The sequence below is a fragment of the Erigeron canadensis genome, chromosome 1 (genome assembly GCF_010389155.1).
Source record: "Erigeron canadensis isolate Cc75 chromosome 1, C_canadensis_v1, whole genome shotgun sequence".
NCBI classification, from domain to species: Eukaryota; Viridiplantae; Streptophyta; class Magnoliopsida; order Asterales; family Asteraceae; genus Erigeron; species Erigeron canadensis.
This window is the reverse complement of record NC_057761.1, coordinates 10,150,841-10,169,396: the sequence shown is the minus strand read 5'-3', so window position 1 is coordinate 10,169,396 and position 18,556 is coordinate 10,150,841. Positions and strand designations below refer to the sequence as shown.

Genomic DNA, 18,556 nt, shown 5'->3' with positions numbered 1-18,556 from the left:
TTTTATTTATTTCAATATGAGTAGTTAAATTCTCTATCATCCGTCTTGATGTAGTGATATAATATGTAGGATTGCATAATTTTATAATTCAAAGTTGATTTCAATTATCGTTGTGTCAAGATCTTGATGATTTAAATCTTTATTAATTATTATTTGACATTGGTGGCATATATGTTCTTCGTTAGTGGTACTAGTCGAATATATATGTTACTTTCAATTAATTGTTTGTCTATAAACAATTATCACTAGTTCATGGTATGATAATGAATGTCATTTAATAAAAGGAATTATTTTGTCAACGTGTTGTATAACGGTTGGTGGTACCACGTTATCTTCACATAGGTACAATTGTTAATTCGATAGTCAAACAAACTAGTTGGTTAGGGAAATTGTTTTAAGCGCTGGTGGTACCAGCTTTTACAAAGGAACTAATTAATTAGGTGATTTAAATAAATTTACAAGTGTTGGTAGTACCAGTTTGTGTCTTTATTTTGTCACGGTTATCTTTATCAACTAAAATTGAATTTGAACTTCATTTATGTGCAATCCGAATATGTTGTTGAGCGAGGTCAAGACGGATGACTTTTAAATCTCTTGAGTAATAAATTACAATCAAAATTATCTTTTCGATTAATCCTGAGGGACGACTACTGACTTTACTACTAACTTTTGCAACGTGGCAACTCGGCCATAAAAACCCCCTTTCTTTTGAATCATTTTACTTTAACAATTGCTTAACAAAGTCCTTGTGTTCGACCTCGTATTACCTGTTTACTATACTGCATACGAACGGGTTCACTGCCCGCAAGTGTGTTGTAGTCAGTTTTCTAATAATTCGTGTTTATAAGTTTTATTACTCGATTTAACACATCAGGAAGTAAATGAAAAATGAAGTAAATAAAGGAATAATTTTCAATAAATGATATATATTTACAATGGAATACAGAAGGTTTTCCACTATAAATAAAATAAAAAGAATTTTGTAATTTAAACCCAATAAAATAAATTAATATTTTAATAAAAGTAATTTTGATCGGGTTTGAAATCCGAAATAATTTTGGGTATACGTCCGCATTTAATGCAAGGACGGTTATGGACCCCACATTTGAGAAAACTTTTCAACATATTTATTGCAAAAGTAATCATCATTTTTCTTTACGGCGCAACTTGTGTGACACGTCAGCAAAAAAGGTATCGTTATACAGTAAAAATCACGTGTCTATTCAATCAACCAAGTACCCAAAAGACATAACAAAGGACTATATTATATCAGAAATGACTCACAAATTCTGAGCATGGTTAGTTAAAGGAAAATCTGAACCATCTCAATTTATACAACTTTTCTGAAATCATTTCAGAAATTCTGAAGCACTTTAGTCAAAATATTTTTCTGAAAACAAAATTCCCCCTTAGAGAAAAATTATTTGAAGTATAAAAATATTTGACACTTCCCCCTAAGGTGATGCTATACAGGATTTACTGATGAGATGTTTAAACGTTCTAACATCCAAGGGTTTTGTAAAAACATCAGTAAGTTGTTTGTCAGTGGGAATAAAATGAAGTTCAATATCACCTTTGATAATGTGATCATGAATGAAATGATACCTGAGATCGATATGTTTTGTTTTCGAATGCGTTACAGGGTTGTGAGAGATGGCAATGGCACTAGTGTTGTCACAAAAGATTGGAATTCTTGTATACTTAACACCATAATCAGTTAGTTGGTTTTTCATCTACAAAATCTGAACACAGCAACTGGCTGTAGAAATGTATTCAGCTTTAGCTGTGGAGAGTGACACTACAGTCTGCTTCTGTCTTGTCCAACTAACTAATTTGCCACTTAGGAAATGACATCCACTTGTGGTACTTTTCCTATCTATCTTACAACCTGTGTGATCGGAATCTGAATAGCCCATTAGATCTAGACTTGAGCCTTTGGGATACCAAAGACCAAGTCTGGGGACACCTTTAAGGTATCTGAAAATCCTTTTCACAGCATTTAAGAAAATTCTAATAGCTTCTAGTCTAGAAACTAGAGCAACAGTTTCATCAAAGTCTACACCCCTTCTTGTGAATAACCCTTCGCAACTAGTCTTGCTTTGTTTCTGATCACATGACCATCTTCATCCATTTTGTTTCTGAAAACCCATCTTGTCCCAATTGATTCCTTCTTCAGATTGCTGGGACATGGAACAAGTTCCCTTACATTGTTCCTTCTAAACTGATTGAGCTCTTCTTGCATGGCTTCAATCCAGATTGGGTCTTTCATAGCCTCGTCAATCTTCTTTTGTTTTATCAGTGATAAGAAGCTGACATATAAGCATTGATCGCTTATGGCTCTTCTGGTCTGAACCCCTCTACTTGGATCACCAATAATTTGATCAATTGGATGAGATTTTGTCCATTTGATCAATATCATGTAAATCTGTGAATGGTATTTGTATAGTGGGATGTTAAACAATTGTTATTTTCAATAAATTAATTTTTTATACGTGGTATAAGTGGTTTCATTTTATAATAATTGTATCCTATATTTGCATGTTTAAATCCATGAATATTAGTTGAATATTCTAAACGTCCATTGTCGATTAATTATATGGGAATTTAATTAAAATAAGACAATTGTGAGAGATTAATGAAAATATTTAAGGGAATAATTTGAAGATAGTTGATCGTACCAAACTCACATGATATTCAAAAAGTGAATATTGGACTTACCCCACAGAACGAATTATCATTCTATAGATCGGCGTCATTAAATGAAATTCGTGAAATGGTTACTTTGTTTATCCTTTGACTTGAGATACAAGTGAGTTATGCATGTGTGGATTGCATTTCTTGATATAGTTCCTATCTGTCCTGAACAAGGCTGTAATAAAGAGCTATTTTCAGAAATGTTGAAAAACGACATGGCCAGACACTTGTAGTCAATGCAGGATTTGTTCCTTCAATTTGAAACTGAAGTATGATACCATTTGGCGCCCTCATTAATTAATTGAAAATGTTTGTGTGGCCACACCCAAATGAACTCAAGAAGTTGTCTTGACTAATTTGGTAATCTTAATTAATTGTAGAAATGAGAAACATAATCGTTAAATTATGAAATGACATTGATCCATATTCATAATTAACAAGGGTATCTGAACAAAGGGATATTAAAGACTAAATCATTTCAACTTGGCAATTTAAGAATCTATTCTTAAATATTTCCGGGAGCATTGGAGTGTTGCTAGACGCCAACCAATATTATTGCCTTTATAATAACATGCTCAAGTGGGAGTAGTTGGAGTGTGATCATTTTATTATAAATCGCATGTCCGGGAATAGTTTAAGCCTACGGGGTCACACGAAATGACACAGTAACTCTAAACTAACAATTGATATATTAAAGTAATATATTAATTACTTTGATCACGAAATGATTAATTAAACATAATTAAAGGGTTAATTATATTTAATTAGTTAAAGAAGAAGATTAAAAATGTGAAAATTGGAAAAATGAAATTGGACCCAAAAAGGGGGGGGGGACGGTTTGGGTTAAGGCCTTCTAAGCCTTAATCTAGCTTATTTTCCAAGAAAACTTTAACCTAATTATACCCTATAAATAGAGGTTTAAGTTAAAGGTTTTTCACACACATTTACAAAGCAAATTCTCTCCTCCCTCCCTTTTTACTTTAGTTGCCATCTTCTCTCTCTCTCTTGAAGGGGTTTCGGTTTCAAGTTAAGGGTTCAAGCAAAGGGTTGTTTGGCTCGTGATCGGGGTACTAGCATACGGTTTAAGGGGTGTCTTGTGTGCGATCGTAGAGGGGTTTTGCTTTAAACCCTACTTGATAATAATACTATTATTATTATATTTTTATTGGAGCTTTGCATAAGATACACATCTCGATTCTATTCTTTGTTAATTAATTTGATTACATATATGTTTCAATTTCTTCCGTTGCGCTTACTCATGATTATATGTTTATTTATGTGTTCATATTCTAACAACAATATGTGTGATGTATTATATGTGTTAGGTGTTTAGACGTGCTTGAAGTGTTGTTTGTGTTCCCTATAAAGAGTTTAGGCATTAATCTTATGTTTTAAAGTTGAAGGGTCTAAGTGTGAACTCTAGAAAGTTTATGCACCTGATTAGAGGGTATTTAGAGGTTAACTAGAAGGGGATCCGCGCGTTGCGGCATCATCTCTTAAAAACGACAGTTAAATTCGGTTGAGTGAAGAGGGTCGCTATGTGGGTTAGTGTGTGATGGTGAAGACTGTGGAGGAAGTTTTTGTTTTTTGTTGTGTGTGTGAGATAACCTTAGGTTAGGGGATAAAGATATTTTGGAACAGTCAATGGATTAATGGATAGTTATTAAAGTAAAGACATATTTGGTAATGGATAACTGCAGAAAATAGAAAGCATCTTTCGACCAATTAACGAAAATAGCAGTGACCTTTAAAAGTTTTGTTATTTAGAAATGAACTTTCATTTATTACCGGAAATAGCAACATTTGACACGTGGACATGGTGACGTGGATATTTTTGATTACATGGCATTTTTTAATGACGTGACATTATCTTTTATTTATTTACTATTTAATTTTTATCAGTCATGTCATTTCCCCCCAAAATGGCTTCGTTTCAGTTTCGGTTCCGACAAGGTATTTTTTCTCCTCATTATATTCTGAAGCTAATTTCACCTTCTTTTCATTGATTTTTGTTGAGTCTCTTCCATTTTCAAGCATTGAGAAGCTGTGTATGAAGATCATAAAAGAGACATAGATCTATATCTTCTTCGTCTATCTCGAGTTTTAAAATCTCTAAAACTAGATGTCAAAACGTCTTTGTTTTCGTCGGAGAGAGATCCTGCAGATGTTCAGGTGAGACGAGAGTTTCATAGGCCAGATTTGGTTCGTTTAAGAAGAGTTTGTCCGCACATGAGATAGATCCAGATGGCGAAGGTCCAGAGGTTTTCTCGAACTCGAACAAACTGTCGACTGTTTCTAAGTAAGTTGAAGAAATTGAAGAAAAAACCATCTCCACATCCAACACCGACGAGGTGTTGGAGTAATCCGACTATAAATTAAAGTTCATTGCTAAAAAGTAAACTTTTAAAGGTCATTGCTATTTTCGTAAATTGTTTGAAAGGTCCTTTCTATTTTCTGTGTTATAAAGAATGACACGTCATTAAAAATGCCACGTAATCAAAAAATGTCCACGTTACCTTGTCCACGTGTCAAATGTTGCTATTTCCGGTAATAAATGAAAGTTCATTTCTAAAAAACAAAACTTTTAAAGGTCACTGCTATTTTCGTGAATTGATTGAAAGGTGCTTTCTATTTTCTGCAGTTATCCCTATTTGGTAATTCAAGGGCCGAAAAGTTTAAAGAATAAAAAGTGACATTTGCTTTATTAGGAAGAGAGTAAGTACCCGTGCGTTGCGGCGGTAAGATGGTAGGGTGATAGGTCATAAGTTGTGATAGATCATAGGTTGTGATATGTTAGAGTGTAATAGCCAAATGCCTTAGCCGTATGGGTTCCACTCTCGGATCTAAAAATTCGTTGAAAGTATATCGAATGACATCTCTAATGAAAGAACATGAAATTTTAAGAATACCCATATAATTTTTATAATTTATCGATTTACGGTTTTTGAGATAAAAGATTTTGAATGAATTAGAGAAATTTATGGAGGAGATAGAATAATGAGTGGTAGAGATTTCAGAGGAGAGAAAAAAAAATGTGCGGTTGAAAAAAATGAGGGTATTATGAATAAGTGATGTGGTATTTTGGGGTTTTCACTTATGTAAAGTTGAAAAATTGGAGGGAAAAAATTCTTTATAATGTAGTAGAGATTATAGATATATATATAGATATTTTTTTTGAAAGGTGAATTTCGCTTGCAATTTCGTGTCGCTATTCGACCGGGAGGTCATACGTTCTCTTAACGAGATCCGCGATAAAGATATCTCTCGCAGTAAAAATGGCTATTTCAAATACTCGATGGGAAAAACCCTTTACTAATTCGCCTGAAGACACGATAATTAATAGGTGTAAATCCATTTAAATCTTAATTTGTAACACTTATAGTTCTTAATTGTTTTTAAATCTGTTACCTATAGGCTATAGGTTTTGGGGTGATTTTTGTACAAACCTACGAATGTTAAGAAAACATATAGATTAAAAATGTTAATTGTTTTTTTACACAATTTACCCTACAAATAGGGGATACAAAATAAAAATATTAAGCATGATATTATAATATTCAAAGAAACAAAGAAAAGCCCTGGCTTTCAAGCCTTGGCTTCTGGTGTTTGTTTCCCATCTCTCTTTCTCTCTCTAAAACTCTGGTGAGTGAGTGAGTATTGTTGTTTGATTCAAAAACACATAAATAAATTAGAAAAAAGTAGGGCTTTTTCTATTTTAAAATATTTTTTTTTTCTTATCTTTTTCTCTTTAACACCTGGCGGCGACATATACACTTTCACCGTGCTTCCTTCTTCTTAATACCTCTTATCTGTTATGGTAAGTTCTTTCCTTTTTACTGTTTTTATTTCTTTTCTATTTGTTTACTCTTTTTTTTTTATTATCAAATTTGAATTTTGATCTATTTTACAAGTTTTTATAAATTTTATTTTTTTAGTGTAAATGAATCATATGATTACTGTATTTTATTTTGTATTTTTGTATGTAGACTATGTTATATTGTGCATTGTTTTTCTAAGACATATTGTTTAAATTGATTACCCTTTGTGCATATACGAGAGCAAGTACCCGCGCGTTGCGGCGGTGAGACGGTGGGGTGATATCTAGGTCATAAAGTATGATAGGTTATAGGAGTTGATATGTCATAGAGTATGATAGGTTATAGGAGTTGATATGTCATAGAGTATGATAGTCAAATGCCTTAGCCGTACGGGCTCCGCCCTCGGATTTAAAAATTTGTTGAAAGTATATCGAATGACATCTCTAATGAAAGAGCATGAAATTCTAAGAACATCCATACAATTTTTATAATTTATCGACGTACGGTTTTTGAGATAAAAGATTTTGAATGAATTGGAGGACGAAATGATTTATGGAGGAGAAAGAAAAAAGATGATTGGTTGAGATTTGAAGAGAGAGAGAAAGGGTATTATAGTTATTTTAGATTAATATAGAATAAATTATAGGAGTATTTTAGGGATGTACTTAAAATCAATATTGAAAATTTCAATTCAATGTTGAAAATCTGAAAGGAATCTGCTTTATAATATAGTATAGATATATATATTATGTATTTATATATATATGATATATATATGAATCCTTAGTTAGGATTTAGGACACAGTGGATCCCTCTCTTCTTATATATCTATTAGATATAGATAGATAGTATATAATGCATGTATCCGGTTATATCGTTATTTAGACAATCTTTAACAAGTACACTGAAAACTCGGTCTGTTAGTTTCACGTCGGCAACACACTGAATGAATATTACCTGTAATCATATTACCATAGAAAACTCAGTTTGTTAGTGTCACATCATCATAGGACACACCTTTAGTCGTTGGAAAATAAATATATAAAAGAATTTAACACAACCAAAAAGCCAATGCAGTGGACACCAAACTTATCCAACACGCCGGCGCCCGTAAGGGGGCGTGCTAAAGGCTCATGATGGAGTGTAAAGGCCGGCGACCACATTCTTGTTAAAGATGGTCTTACGCCCCTTTTTTCTTTATTAGGTTGCATATCAGAAAATATGTATTTTTTTCCATTTAAATAGAAAAACTGTTCTTATTTTGTTAAACAAGAATTAGATTATAATATGTACTGCAGGGCGGGTACCGAAACAGAACCTAGCACTTATAAGGATTCGGGTTTTGTCTTGGATCTAGAGTTTTCATACTCATGGCAGATAGATTTTCTCTGTCTATGATGCAAACTGACTACTTACGAATGGTTGTTGGCCTTGTTATATTGGCTAAAGGATTATAACTTCTTTTTTTTATGCACGCTCGTTTTTATGAACAAACTGAATTAGAAAGTTAATGAACATACTTGAGAGATAGTCGTTACATCACATCTTATTAGCAAAGCTCTATAAACTATTGCCAGTATAGAAAGAGTGTCAAACTCGTTAGAACTTTGGCTCTTCTTGAGTATAGTTTGTTTGAGCTCTTTTAAAGTCATCCAGGTGTTCAGCGATGAGAATGTATAGTACTATAGTTAATGCACTCAATGCTCATCTAATAACTTCAAACAAAAGTATAGCTTTTTTGCAACATACATTACTGAAAAAGCATGTCATTGCCCCATACAAGGCTAATGCACACATTGATGGTTACGTTTTCGGTACTCGTTGGCAGACTCTAAGGGTAGTTCTCTTTTAAAGGAATTTATGAGTCATTCTGTTTTCTTGCTAAATATATCCCCACATGCTAAATTCTAAAGTGGATATGAAATCTGGTAATGTTCAATTAATGGTGCATGACTAAGAAGTTCAGTGACATTGTCCCTTGCACTTAGATTCGCAATTGGTAGCTTTAGCCTTTAGTAACTCCAATATGATACACCATAAGTTTTAAAAGTATTTAGGGTATGCACATATGTCCATTTCATTACCGTATCATCTTATGATCTACAGTATATTTTAATCATATCAGCTAATGTATCATCTCTTTTATGACCATAATTAGTTATTACTAATTTACTACGAGTATATAAAAAGAAGATTAGTAAAGAATACATAGTATGCAATATGCTTGATTTGGTTATTCAAATAGGATGATCACTCAAATAGGATGCATGCCTCTTTAAAGCAAGCCAGTTTTTAATAATTTTAGTTTATTGGCTTTTTCTTTATTTTTAGTAATCATATGGTTCAGTTCCTAGAGCTGTCCAATTGGAAGAGATTTGAGTTTAAATAACCTAAAGGTCATTTATCTAGCATCTGTTACTTAGATGATCTAGTGATCCATATACTATTTATCAATCTAATTGAATTATGATCATTAAATGAATAAATGCTAGTTTTTTTGGGTTATTCCTAGTCTTGCAAATACAATAGATTTTTATGTCACAGTGTGTACTATGAATAATAAGATGCATGTGTTTGTATAAACTTATTTTGCATTGTGTATCCTCTTCAATGATGTATTGTATACCTATCAGCTTTTCAGGCATTTTGTACATGCACTGTACAATTTCCAGTAACAATTCAACTGATGATAAGAATGTGTAATTCATTTTTAAAGCATTGCTTGTTATCAGCGTTTTGTGATTAAAGGTGTGAAGCTAAGAATCCTCTGTTTGATCGCAAATTTTGGTTTTTTCTCAGTATGCATGTTCATTTTACTTTCAACCAGCTGTGTTCTATTTTTATTTGCTTGTGTATAAATAAATCTTCAAAACTTATAAGTTAGCAATGTTTTGGAATACGTTACTTAATACTCGGGTGCAAATCACGTGATTGATTAATCTCCACTTTAAGCCTGAAATCAATGAAAACTGATATTGTATCCCGGAGTACAAATTTTCATTTGTATCCCTTTTGGTTAAAAAAGATAAAAGTTACTGTATTAAATGTACACCTGCACGTATTTTATTTTCTATTTATTGTAATATATATACTTAATTTTACAAGTTAACATTTTATGATTGAAAGAGTTGTATAATACAAGAAGAAGCATGTAGTAATTTGTTGATATGATTGTGGTACTATGCTGTGAAGTTTGAATGTGATCTTTGTAATTTGTTTGCTCAACTTTACCTCATCAATTCACATATACTGTAACTGATTGATTTTGGATCCAACTGTTGGTGTCCCTGATGCAGTCCAAGATGATTGTATATTGTTAAATCAGAATAGAGTACGTTACTTTCCGATTCAATCAATTTCTCCTCTTGCAAAAAGAAACAGGATGGAAGATGGTGGGCAGCGTGAAAATGGGCGCAATAGATTTGAATTCTACAAAGGAGGGCATAATCCGGTAATAAACTTATATCTCAATCTATATTACCTTTGCTTGTCGGAATCTTATTGTTTAACGATTCCCTTTAATGGAGGAAGTTTCGTGGAGTTATCAGGTTGTTTAATATCACAAGGAAGCCGAGCTGATCCGAGACTAGAAAGCTAGAAATAATGGAATTAATAATCGGACCAGTTTTAACTGGTCAGGTTCCTAAACTAAACAGAATAAAAATCTTGGGTTTTATGATTTGAAATATCTATGAAAATAAAAGGACATTGTTTTAAACTTGTAAAATAAAATTTTCCCTGGAAAAAAGCAGTTTGGTTCTGGACCTGACTGAGTCTAGATTTGATCTGGAACTGAAACTGTTAGCGTCGAGTTATTTCGGATTTGTTTGTTTGGGTCGATTTTTCTAGCCTCTGGATCATCAATCACTTTGATTATATATTAAAAATAAGTAACTCTGAACAAATGTTGTAACAAGTATGGGAAATTATATCTGTGGACTTCGTGAGGGAAGTCTATAAGAAAAATTAATAAATTATAAACATGTTGTGAATAAATTTTTGGCCATTTGACACCCAATGATGATGGGTAACCAATTTGACATGCATTTCATTTTCCTTTCTAAATTTAAATACACTATAGCTGATTTTCGAGTTTCAACCCATTCAGACTGCAATGATTTAGCTCGAGGGAGGATATGTGCATTAAAATACATTGTAGGCGACCTTCGAGTTTCAACCCACTCAGACTGTAATGATTTAGGAGTTAGAAGGATTTGTGCATCAAAATACACTGTAGGTGACTTTCGAATTTCAACCCATTCAAACTAATCTATCAAAAAAATTTAAGCCAAGTATTGTAATTCTTCACCCATCAAGAGATAAGTGAGTTGAAACTGCCACCATGGTCAAGATTAATCTTTTGTTATGCATGTGTATATTAGGTAATCAACCCCGATGAGTTTCAGTTTTCTTTGAATGGTAGTAATGTGATTTGCTTCTAATACCTAATTTTCCTGTAGTGGAATCTTATGCCTTCTCAATGCCAAGTGAAGGATCAAAATGTCATGATGAGGTCTAGTAAATCTGAAAAAAGTGTAGCTATTGAAGAGCGGAACCGGGCGATCTCGGAAAAAGAAGCAGCAATACAGGAACGAGATCTGGCAATCCAGCAGCGGGATGCAGCAATAGCTGAAAGAAATGATGCCATAAGGGAAAGAGATAATGCCATTGCAGCCCTCCGTTTCCAAGAATCCACCATGAACAGCCTTCTCAGAGGATCTAAACGAACCCATAACAATCAACGCCTCAACGCACGGCCATTATATGGGCAGGACCCTCATGTAACCGAAGCATTCCCGATAACTGCTGTTCCAGCTGAGCTTGTTAACAAGTCAAAGATAACAAAGGAGACCCGATCTCGCAATGGCAGTGGTGGCAACAGTTTATCAAGATCTAAGAAACAGAAGAAAGTGGGGGAGGATTTGAACAGGAATGTAACCACAGATGGTTCAAAAGCAGAGTGGGATGCTCAAGAACTTGGATTGATAGACCAGATCAGTTTTGATGAGACAACAATGCCGATTCCCATTTGCACGTGCACTGGTGTGGCAAGGCAATGCTACAAATGGGGTAGTGGTGGGTGGCAGTCATCCTGTTGCACCACCACCTTATCGGTTTATCCACTCCCACAGATGCCTAACAAACGTCATTCCAGATTAGGTGGTAGAAAAATGAGTGGATCAGTTTTCACCAGGTTGCTTAGTCGACTTGCTTCACAGGGCTATGATCTGTCAGCACCGGTCGACCTAAGAAACTACTGGGCGAAACATGGTACAAATCGCTACATTACTATTAAGTAATAATAATGGTTTTACCCTTCCAAATCTATGCTTTTGAAAAGGGAACATGTTTAGGGGTGAGTTGTAGGAATCCTGCAGGGTTTTTTTAGGTTTTTAATGGATTGTATGCAAGTGTATTGCTGCATGGTTAGTGGAATAGTGGTTACTACTGTAACTGGGCTATTTTCTGTCTAATATAATGTCTAGCCCATCTTTTGCAATCCAAAATTTTTTTCAAAAAAAAAATAAAAATGAAAGAACGAACTTTTTAGTCGTGTCCTTGAGGAAAGCCTAACTTGCTCTTTGTCGTCTATGGTATTAACTCTGGACTAGGTGTAGTTGTGACTCAAAGATTCAGGGTCACAATAGGTGTTGCTTATGGCTTCATTCTTGGAAATAATATACAGTATTAAACAAGAAATATTCGCTAAAAGGTTATTTCTTTTACGTAAACTTTTTGAAGAAGAGAACAGATATAGATTTTGCTTGTTTATTTAAAGGATAGCATTATAAAAATAAAATAAATAAATAAATAAAAAATAATAAAAAAAAAACAGAAATATCGTTAGTTTCATTCCTGAAATGTCCATGAAATTCAAACATTGTTTGACACGTCATTAAAAATTGCACTTCGCCTTTTGAGTTGTATTCTAAAACCCATCTAAAGATGAAAAATGTCATACAAAAACATCTTCTCCTCACGCTTTTTATTTTTCTTTCACGATTTGACGTTCTATATTCCTCTCTAGTCTAGATTCCTCGTCGATTCTTCCCCTTGTTCTTATGTGCATTCGGAAAAACCATACCGATTAACGTAGTAGAGTTCTTGAGTCGCGGATGAGTTTTAGGATGTATATGAGAAAAATTAATAGTGACGTCTTAAGCGACCTTTTGGACTAGCGGATGAAATTAACGGCTCTCTCATTTTAGATTGATTATTTATACTCTAATCCTTTTTATTAATTAGGGCTAAATAAATTCCTTTCTTTAAGTAACTGATTTGAGGATGATGATTCATACAGTACTCATTTTTTATTATACACCATCTATTTCATTTGGATATCATCTAACAAACTTCACATCATTCACTATTTCATATCATATGTATAAGAATCTAACTCCACTTGACCATTTATTTAAGTTTTTCTTTAAAGCAATTGATTTTGTTTAATCATTCCAACACTTAGAATAACTACCTAATTGTGAAAAAAACTCAAAATGATCAAATTCAGCCTATCAAATTGGTATACCTTAATATGTTATAATAAACATATCTTACAAGTTTCAGACCTTGAAAACATTGGGTGAAACTCGAAAAACTTTTGTTAAAAAACAAGGGACTATAGACGCTGAGCACGGTCCACCGTGCTCTTCTTCCGTGCTCCCAAACAAATGAAGATTATAAGGCAAATACCGCGGACGCTAGCACGGTCGGCCATTTTGCATCCGTGCTCTTACCGCACACGCACTCACCATTTCACAATCATTTAACCTCAAACACTTGAACCAAAACACTAAAATGAATAAAAACACATAATTCAACATAGGGAGACTTTTATTCCATCAAGCAATTCAATTTTACATTCAAACAACTAAACAAGTCATTTACCGAAATAAAAAAAATGCATTTTGACCACCATGAAAGTACACAATTCATATTATTTCAAACTCCATGATTCAACTAAATGACATTTCATAGTCATACAAAATGACCCTAAAACATATCAAGAGCCAAATGTTCAAAGACAGGATATGGGTTCTAACGTCAATACTACATTTTTGCTATTTGTTAATGCTTCCATTTCATATTTCAACTTTAACATTTCAATGACTTCACTTAGTTCCTATTTCCGGAAACACCAATTAAAAATAAAACAAACAAAAGGGTATGTCACAGGTGTGTAAATAATTTTGGATTGCTTATACACGCGAAGGAGGGCAAAAGCACAAAGGACTGTCATATGTAGCCTATGGTACCCGCATACCATCTCTTGCATGCTCACCTTTGCGCTAACAAAACATACATGCATCCCTATACACTAAGCTATAAACTCACATGCCAAAATTGCGTGGAACTACAATAATAGCCACTTCTTAGGCTTTGGTCACTACTTAGGCCTCTACGCTGAATTGATGACCATACACGGAATCGACCATCATATGTTAATCGGCCCAACACATATTATCTTATGCAAGAATACCCATCTTCTCTGCAAAAACCAAATCTAAGAGACTACATAAACAATATTATCGCTTTCAAACTAGCAATACCACTAGGTAATAGCCGAGTGACCACAAGCCGCCACTTTCCAGGGGGATTATTAAGTAGTTAAGATTCACCTGAACACTAGCCTGTCTAGGGATTAGTGGGTACCAAATGGTACATGGGATCAGAGGATTCTCATTCAATTACCTTTTTTTTTAATCACAAAACACATTTAAAGGTTATCAATCACATTCATATGATAAAGAAAGCCAATCAAGCTATAATCACTATTATCACAAGCATTCCAACTCTCAACCCAAACTCACATTTCCTTATTGAATTGCCTTATAATACAAAACTTTCATTTCCATAACCGCAAACCCAACAATATAGTGATATCATAATTTGCCAAAAGAAAATCATTTCCATATTTAACTATAAAAGTCACCAACATTCTTATTATCACAGTTAGTTTTTTCAGCTCAACAACAATATGTATCTAATGTCATATTTCTCGTGTTTCTCGTGACTTATATCATGTTCAAGATCAATAATTTGAGTTATGACATTCTCAACACTGTAAATTTGGGGTGTCTAGTTTCTTCATGAATTTTTGAACACAACTGCTTAAATTTCCAACTGTTTGCGCAACAGAAAGTTTTATACATGTTCATGGCCCAAACAAGCTTTAAAAAATCCCATGAATTTATTTAAACTTCTAGACATTTGAGATATATATATATATATATATATATAAAGTATCAAGTCCTGAATCTCCAAAAATTGATATTAAAATTCCATGAACATGGCTAATGTTTCAGCTAAAAATCAGATTTAACCATGTTGCCTTCAAACATGTATATCTCGAGTTTTACGCAATATTTTTACATGCTTTCAGTGGCAAATTAAATTAGACACAGAAACCTACATTTTATCTTTAGTGTTCAACTAGTGATTTATGTGTCACGGCGAGTTCTACACATTACAAAATCAGGTACGGTTCTCACTAGCACCCACGAAAACTTTCATGCAACCCAACTAGAAACCCCTAATTTGATTAAATTTCAAAAACCCTAACTTGAATTAAAATAAATAAATCATTTTAATGAGACCCCCGAATTTAGTTAACCTCAAGAACTCTAAAATCAAAATTCAAGTTAGATAGAATTGGGTAAAATACCCTGAATCTATGAGAGATTCCATTAGATTAGAACATGCAACAACAAATTTGGTTTCTTCTTTCCTTTTATTTCCGGCACATACACATACGTACATACACCTCAAATTTCAACTTTTGCTTATTAGGATTTCTTGACTGTTAATATTATTATGATATCCCTTTGTAGGTTTTTCTTGAATTAATAAGAGATAAGTACACACAAGAATAAAAAATGAATAGAAAGAAGAAAAAAGACAGATAGAAATAGAGCGTGCGTTGAAAAAATGGAAGAGATGGTTGACACTTTCTCATAGTATCATGCCTCTTTTAAATTTTGGGTGGGTAGAATACAAGTTATCCACTAACGTTCCAACTATTTAATACAGTATTTCAATGTTAAATACTAGGAATTATTTTAAAGTCAATAATGCAAGAATATTACTTTATTTTTCTTTTTAAAATCTTGGGGTGTTAAAATTTCAATCACCATTTCATTTGCATTTATCATTTAACACACAAAATGTCAAGCTCCGACAATAGATCGAGTTCGTACATCGCAGCTGTAACACCCTAACAAGGCGAAGTTATGAGGGTTACATACTAAGCACAACACGACATGGAATTAAGTAGAGACAAGTCTAAATACATTAAAAGGATTGGACAATCTATACAGTTCAATCACAATACAAGTACCAAAATCATATATACAAAAGTGCATAAGGTGAACACTCATCAAACGATTACAAAAGATAGTTCAAAAGATGGTAAATGATCCTAAACATAACTCATATACGGGAACTATGAATCACGGACCCATGAAGTCCAAGGCCAAGTCTAATCCTAGCATAATCAAGCAATCAATCATCCAATACATTTTTGATTAACCTATTCACCTGAAAAGTGTACTAAAACGTAAAGTTGGTGAGTTGGTAGTTTTAAGTAATAAAAATCATGAGTCAGGATATCAACCATTAACGATATACAAGGATTAGAGTACCTAATCACGTCCAAGGAAACCCTAAAAGGTTCCACGTTATCACAAGTCAATATAAGTCAACGTCAACGTCAAATAATCGTCAATATATATATATATTATCGTCTGTACATAGGTTAAACAACTCGTATCCACGGTTATGATCATGCCGGGTGTGGATTCGTCAATCCACCGTCCACGTCTTACATAATATATAATAAACGTCTTAATATAATATCGTCATAGTATGGAAATGATCATACCGGGTGTAGATTAGTCAATCCACCATCCACGTCCTACATAATATGTAATAAAGGTCTTAATATAATATAATATAACGTCTTTCATCACGTATAAACATCAAATACACGTATCACAAGCAAACAATTAGATAACTAACATCTCATTTCATATCAAAATCAATTGTATCAACCGACAAACATTTAAATGAAAAGTACACTTTTCACCCCAAAATAAGATAAACGAATGGGCTACGAGACTCACCTTAGCCAAGAAATAACAAGTTAAGATTGAGTTATAAACGTTCAACCGTCACGCGTCCACGACCTATCAATGTACATAACATGTTTACAAATCAAGACTTTACATATGGTTTTTAAATACTTCATCTTAGTTATGATTTGTTCATCTTGGTTGTGATTCGTTCATCTTGGTTGTGATTTGTTCATCTTGGTTGTGGTTAGTTCATCTTAGTTATGATTAGTTCGTCTTGGTTATGATTAGTTCATCTTGGTTGTGAACTATAAGTAACGTTCGTTAAAAACTAACGTATCTTGGTTTTGATTAGTTCATCTTGGTTGTGCACTGTAACTAACGGGCGTTAAAAACTAACGAATCATGGTTCTGATTAGTTCATCTTGGTTGTGAACTGTTGTCAAGATCATTCCTTAGAACTAACGGCCATTAAAACCTGCACAAATTTTACCCTAAATACACCCAAGCCTCATTTCAACCTCAAAATCAATTAGGAGACACTTCCAAACTCATTTCCAAGCATAAATGAACATAACCCACAACACAAACTCGACATATAACATCAAATCTTGTCCAAATCCATTTTGGACCCAAATTAAAACCCTAGGAAACCCTAATTCGACCTAAAAATCAGTTTGACCATTTTGGGACCATTTGGAAGCCACCAATCAGGTTATCAACACATTTTGGACAAAACCCATCATCAAAAACTCTTTCATTTCACAATTCAAGACCAATTTATACCCAAATCCACCCGAAACCCTAATTTGGCTCTAAGAACCCATTTTTATCTAAAAGTTACTTAGGGTTGACCAAAACCAAGATTAATAACATTAAATGATGATTTTGAGTTAGAAACTATTTACCAAAACCTACACCAAGTGTTAAACCCGATTTTTGAGCAAAAAGGAAGATTCTTGTATTTTGAAGATCCAAACTTTTGATATGTGCTAAAGATGATGATAATGATGATGTTTCTAATATAAATCTTGTTCAAACAACAATTAATGATGCTAGAATTTAGAGAGAAAGTGAGTGTGTGTATGTGTGTGTGTGGTTTTTTATATTCTTGCATTTAAGAGAGAGAGAGATGAAAAGGATAGAATGAAATGAATGGATGAAAAGGGTGGAGGGGATAAGGTTGGGTCCACTAGTTGGGTCTTGGGTATAGGTTATGGGTCAATCAATTGATAAACCATCAACAATTCTAATTAAATTACACATCATTTAGCATCTTATATCTAATTAAAAAGACCAAATCAATCACGACAAGCATACCGAACACAAATTAGGCCATAAATAACTCGATCATATATTACTAACTAGTTTAGTTAGTCAAATCATACATATAGTCAAACGGTTAACAAAGTCAATTTTCACAAATGTTACAGCAACATATACGACTATTTTCAATCTTGAAATCTTGTAGTTTTTGTTAATTATTTAGATGAAGAAGAAAAAGAAACTGAAACTACTTTAACGGTGCCAAGACCATCAAGAAGAAACATACCTAGAGATCGGGTCGACAGCGCAACTCATTTGAGGAATCATTACTTTCCACTGGAACCGTCTACGTGGCTAATTAATTCTGAAGACGTTTTTGAATGCCCAATGGGTTGTTTCTCCGTATATGTAAAGATATACATTCTTTTAACAACCATTTTCAGTATTTCAAAAACAATCCAACAAATGTCTCTGGTAGACATGTTTTTTAATATTTTTCAAAAGTGCAATTCCACTATACGCCAATTGGCTTACGGATCCAATGCCGACCAATTAGATGAATACTTAGAACTGAGGCAATAAACGTTATATGGGTTGTTTAAACAACTTCTGTAACTATGTTTATCAGTTGTATAACTCAGAGTTCTTGTGAAACCGACATACTTGTGCAATACTAGCTTCTACAGTCAGCTGTAAAACTTGTAAATC

At 33.4% G+C, this 18,556-nt stretch overlaps 1 protein-coding gene across 1 annotated transcript; it reads left to right on the top strand.

Annotated features, from left to right (window-relative positions):
• The first annotated feature begins 6,301 nt into the window (after nt 1-6,301).
• Nucleotides 6,302-11,948, top strand: LOC122585138 (protein BASIC PENTACYSTEINE4-like). The gene is made up of 3 exons (XM_043757243.1): nt 6,302-6,511; nt 9,809-9,963; nt 10,973-11,948. The coding sequence occupies exons 2-3, from the start codon at nt 9,895-9,897 to the stop codon at nt 11,810-11,812; spliced, it is 909 nt and encodes a 302-aa protein (XP_043613178.1). The 5' UTR covers nt 6,302-6,511; nt 9,809-9,894; the 3' UTR covers nt 11,813-11,948.
• The last annotated feature ends 6,608 nt before the right edge of the window (nt 11,949-18,556 follow it).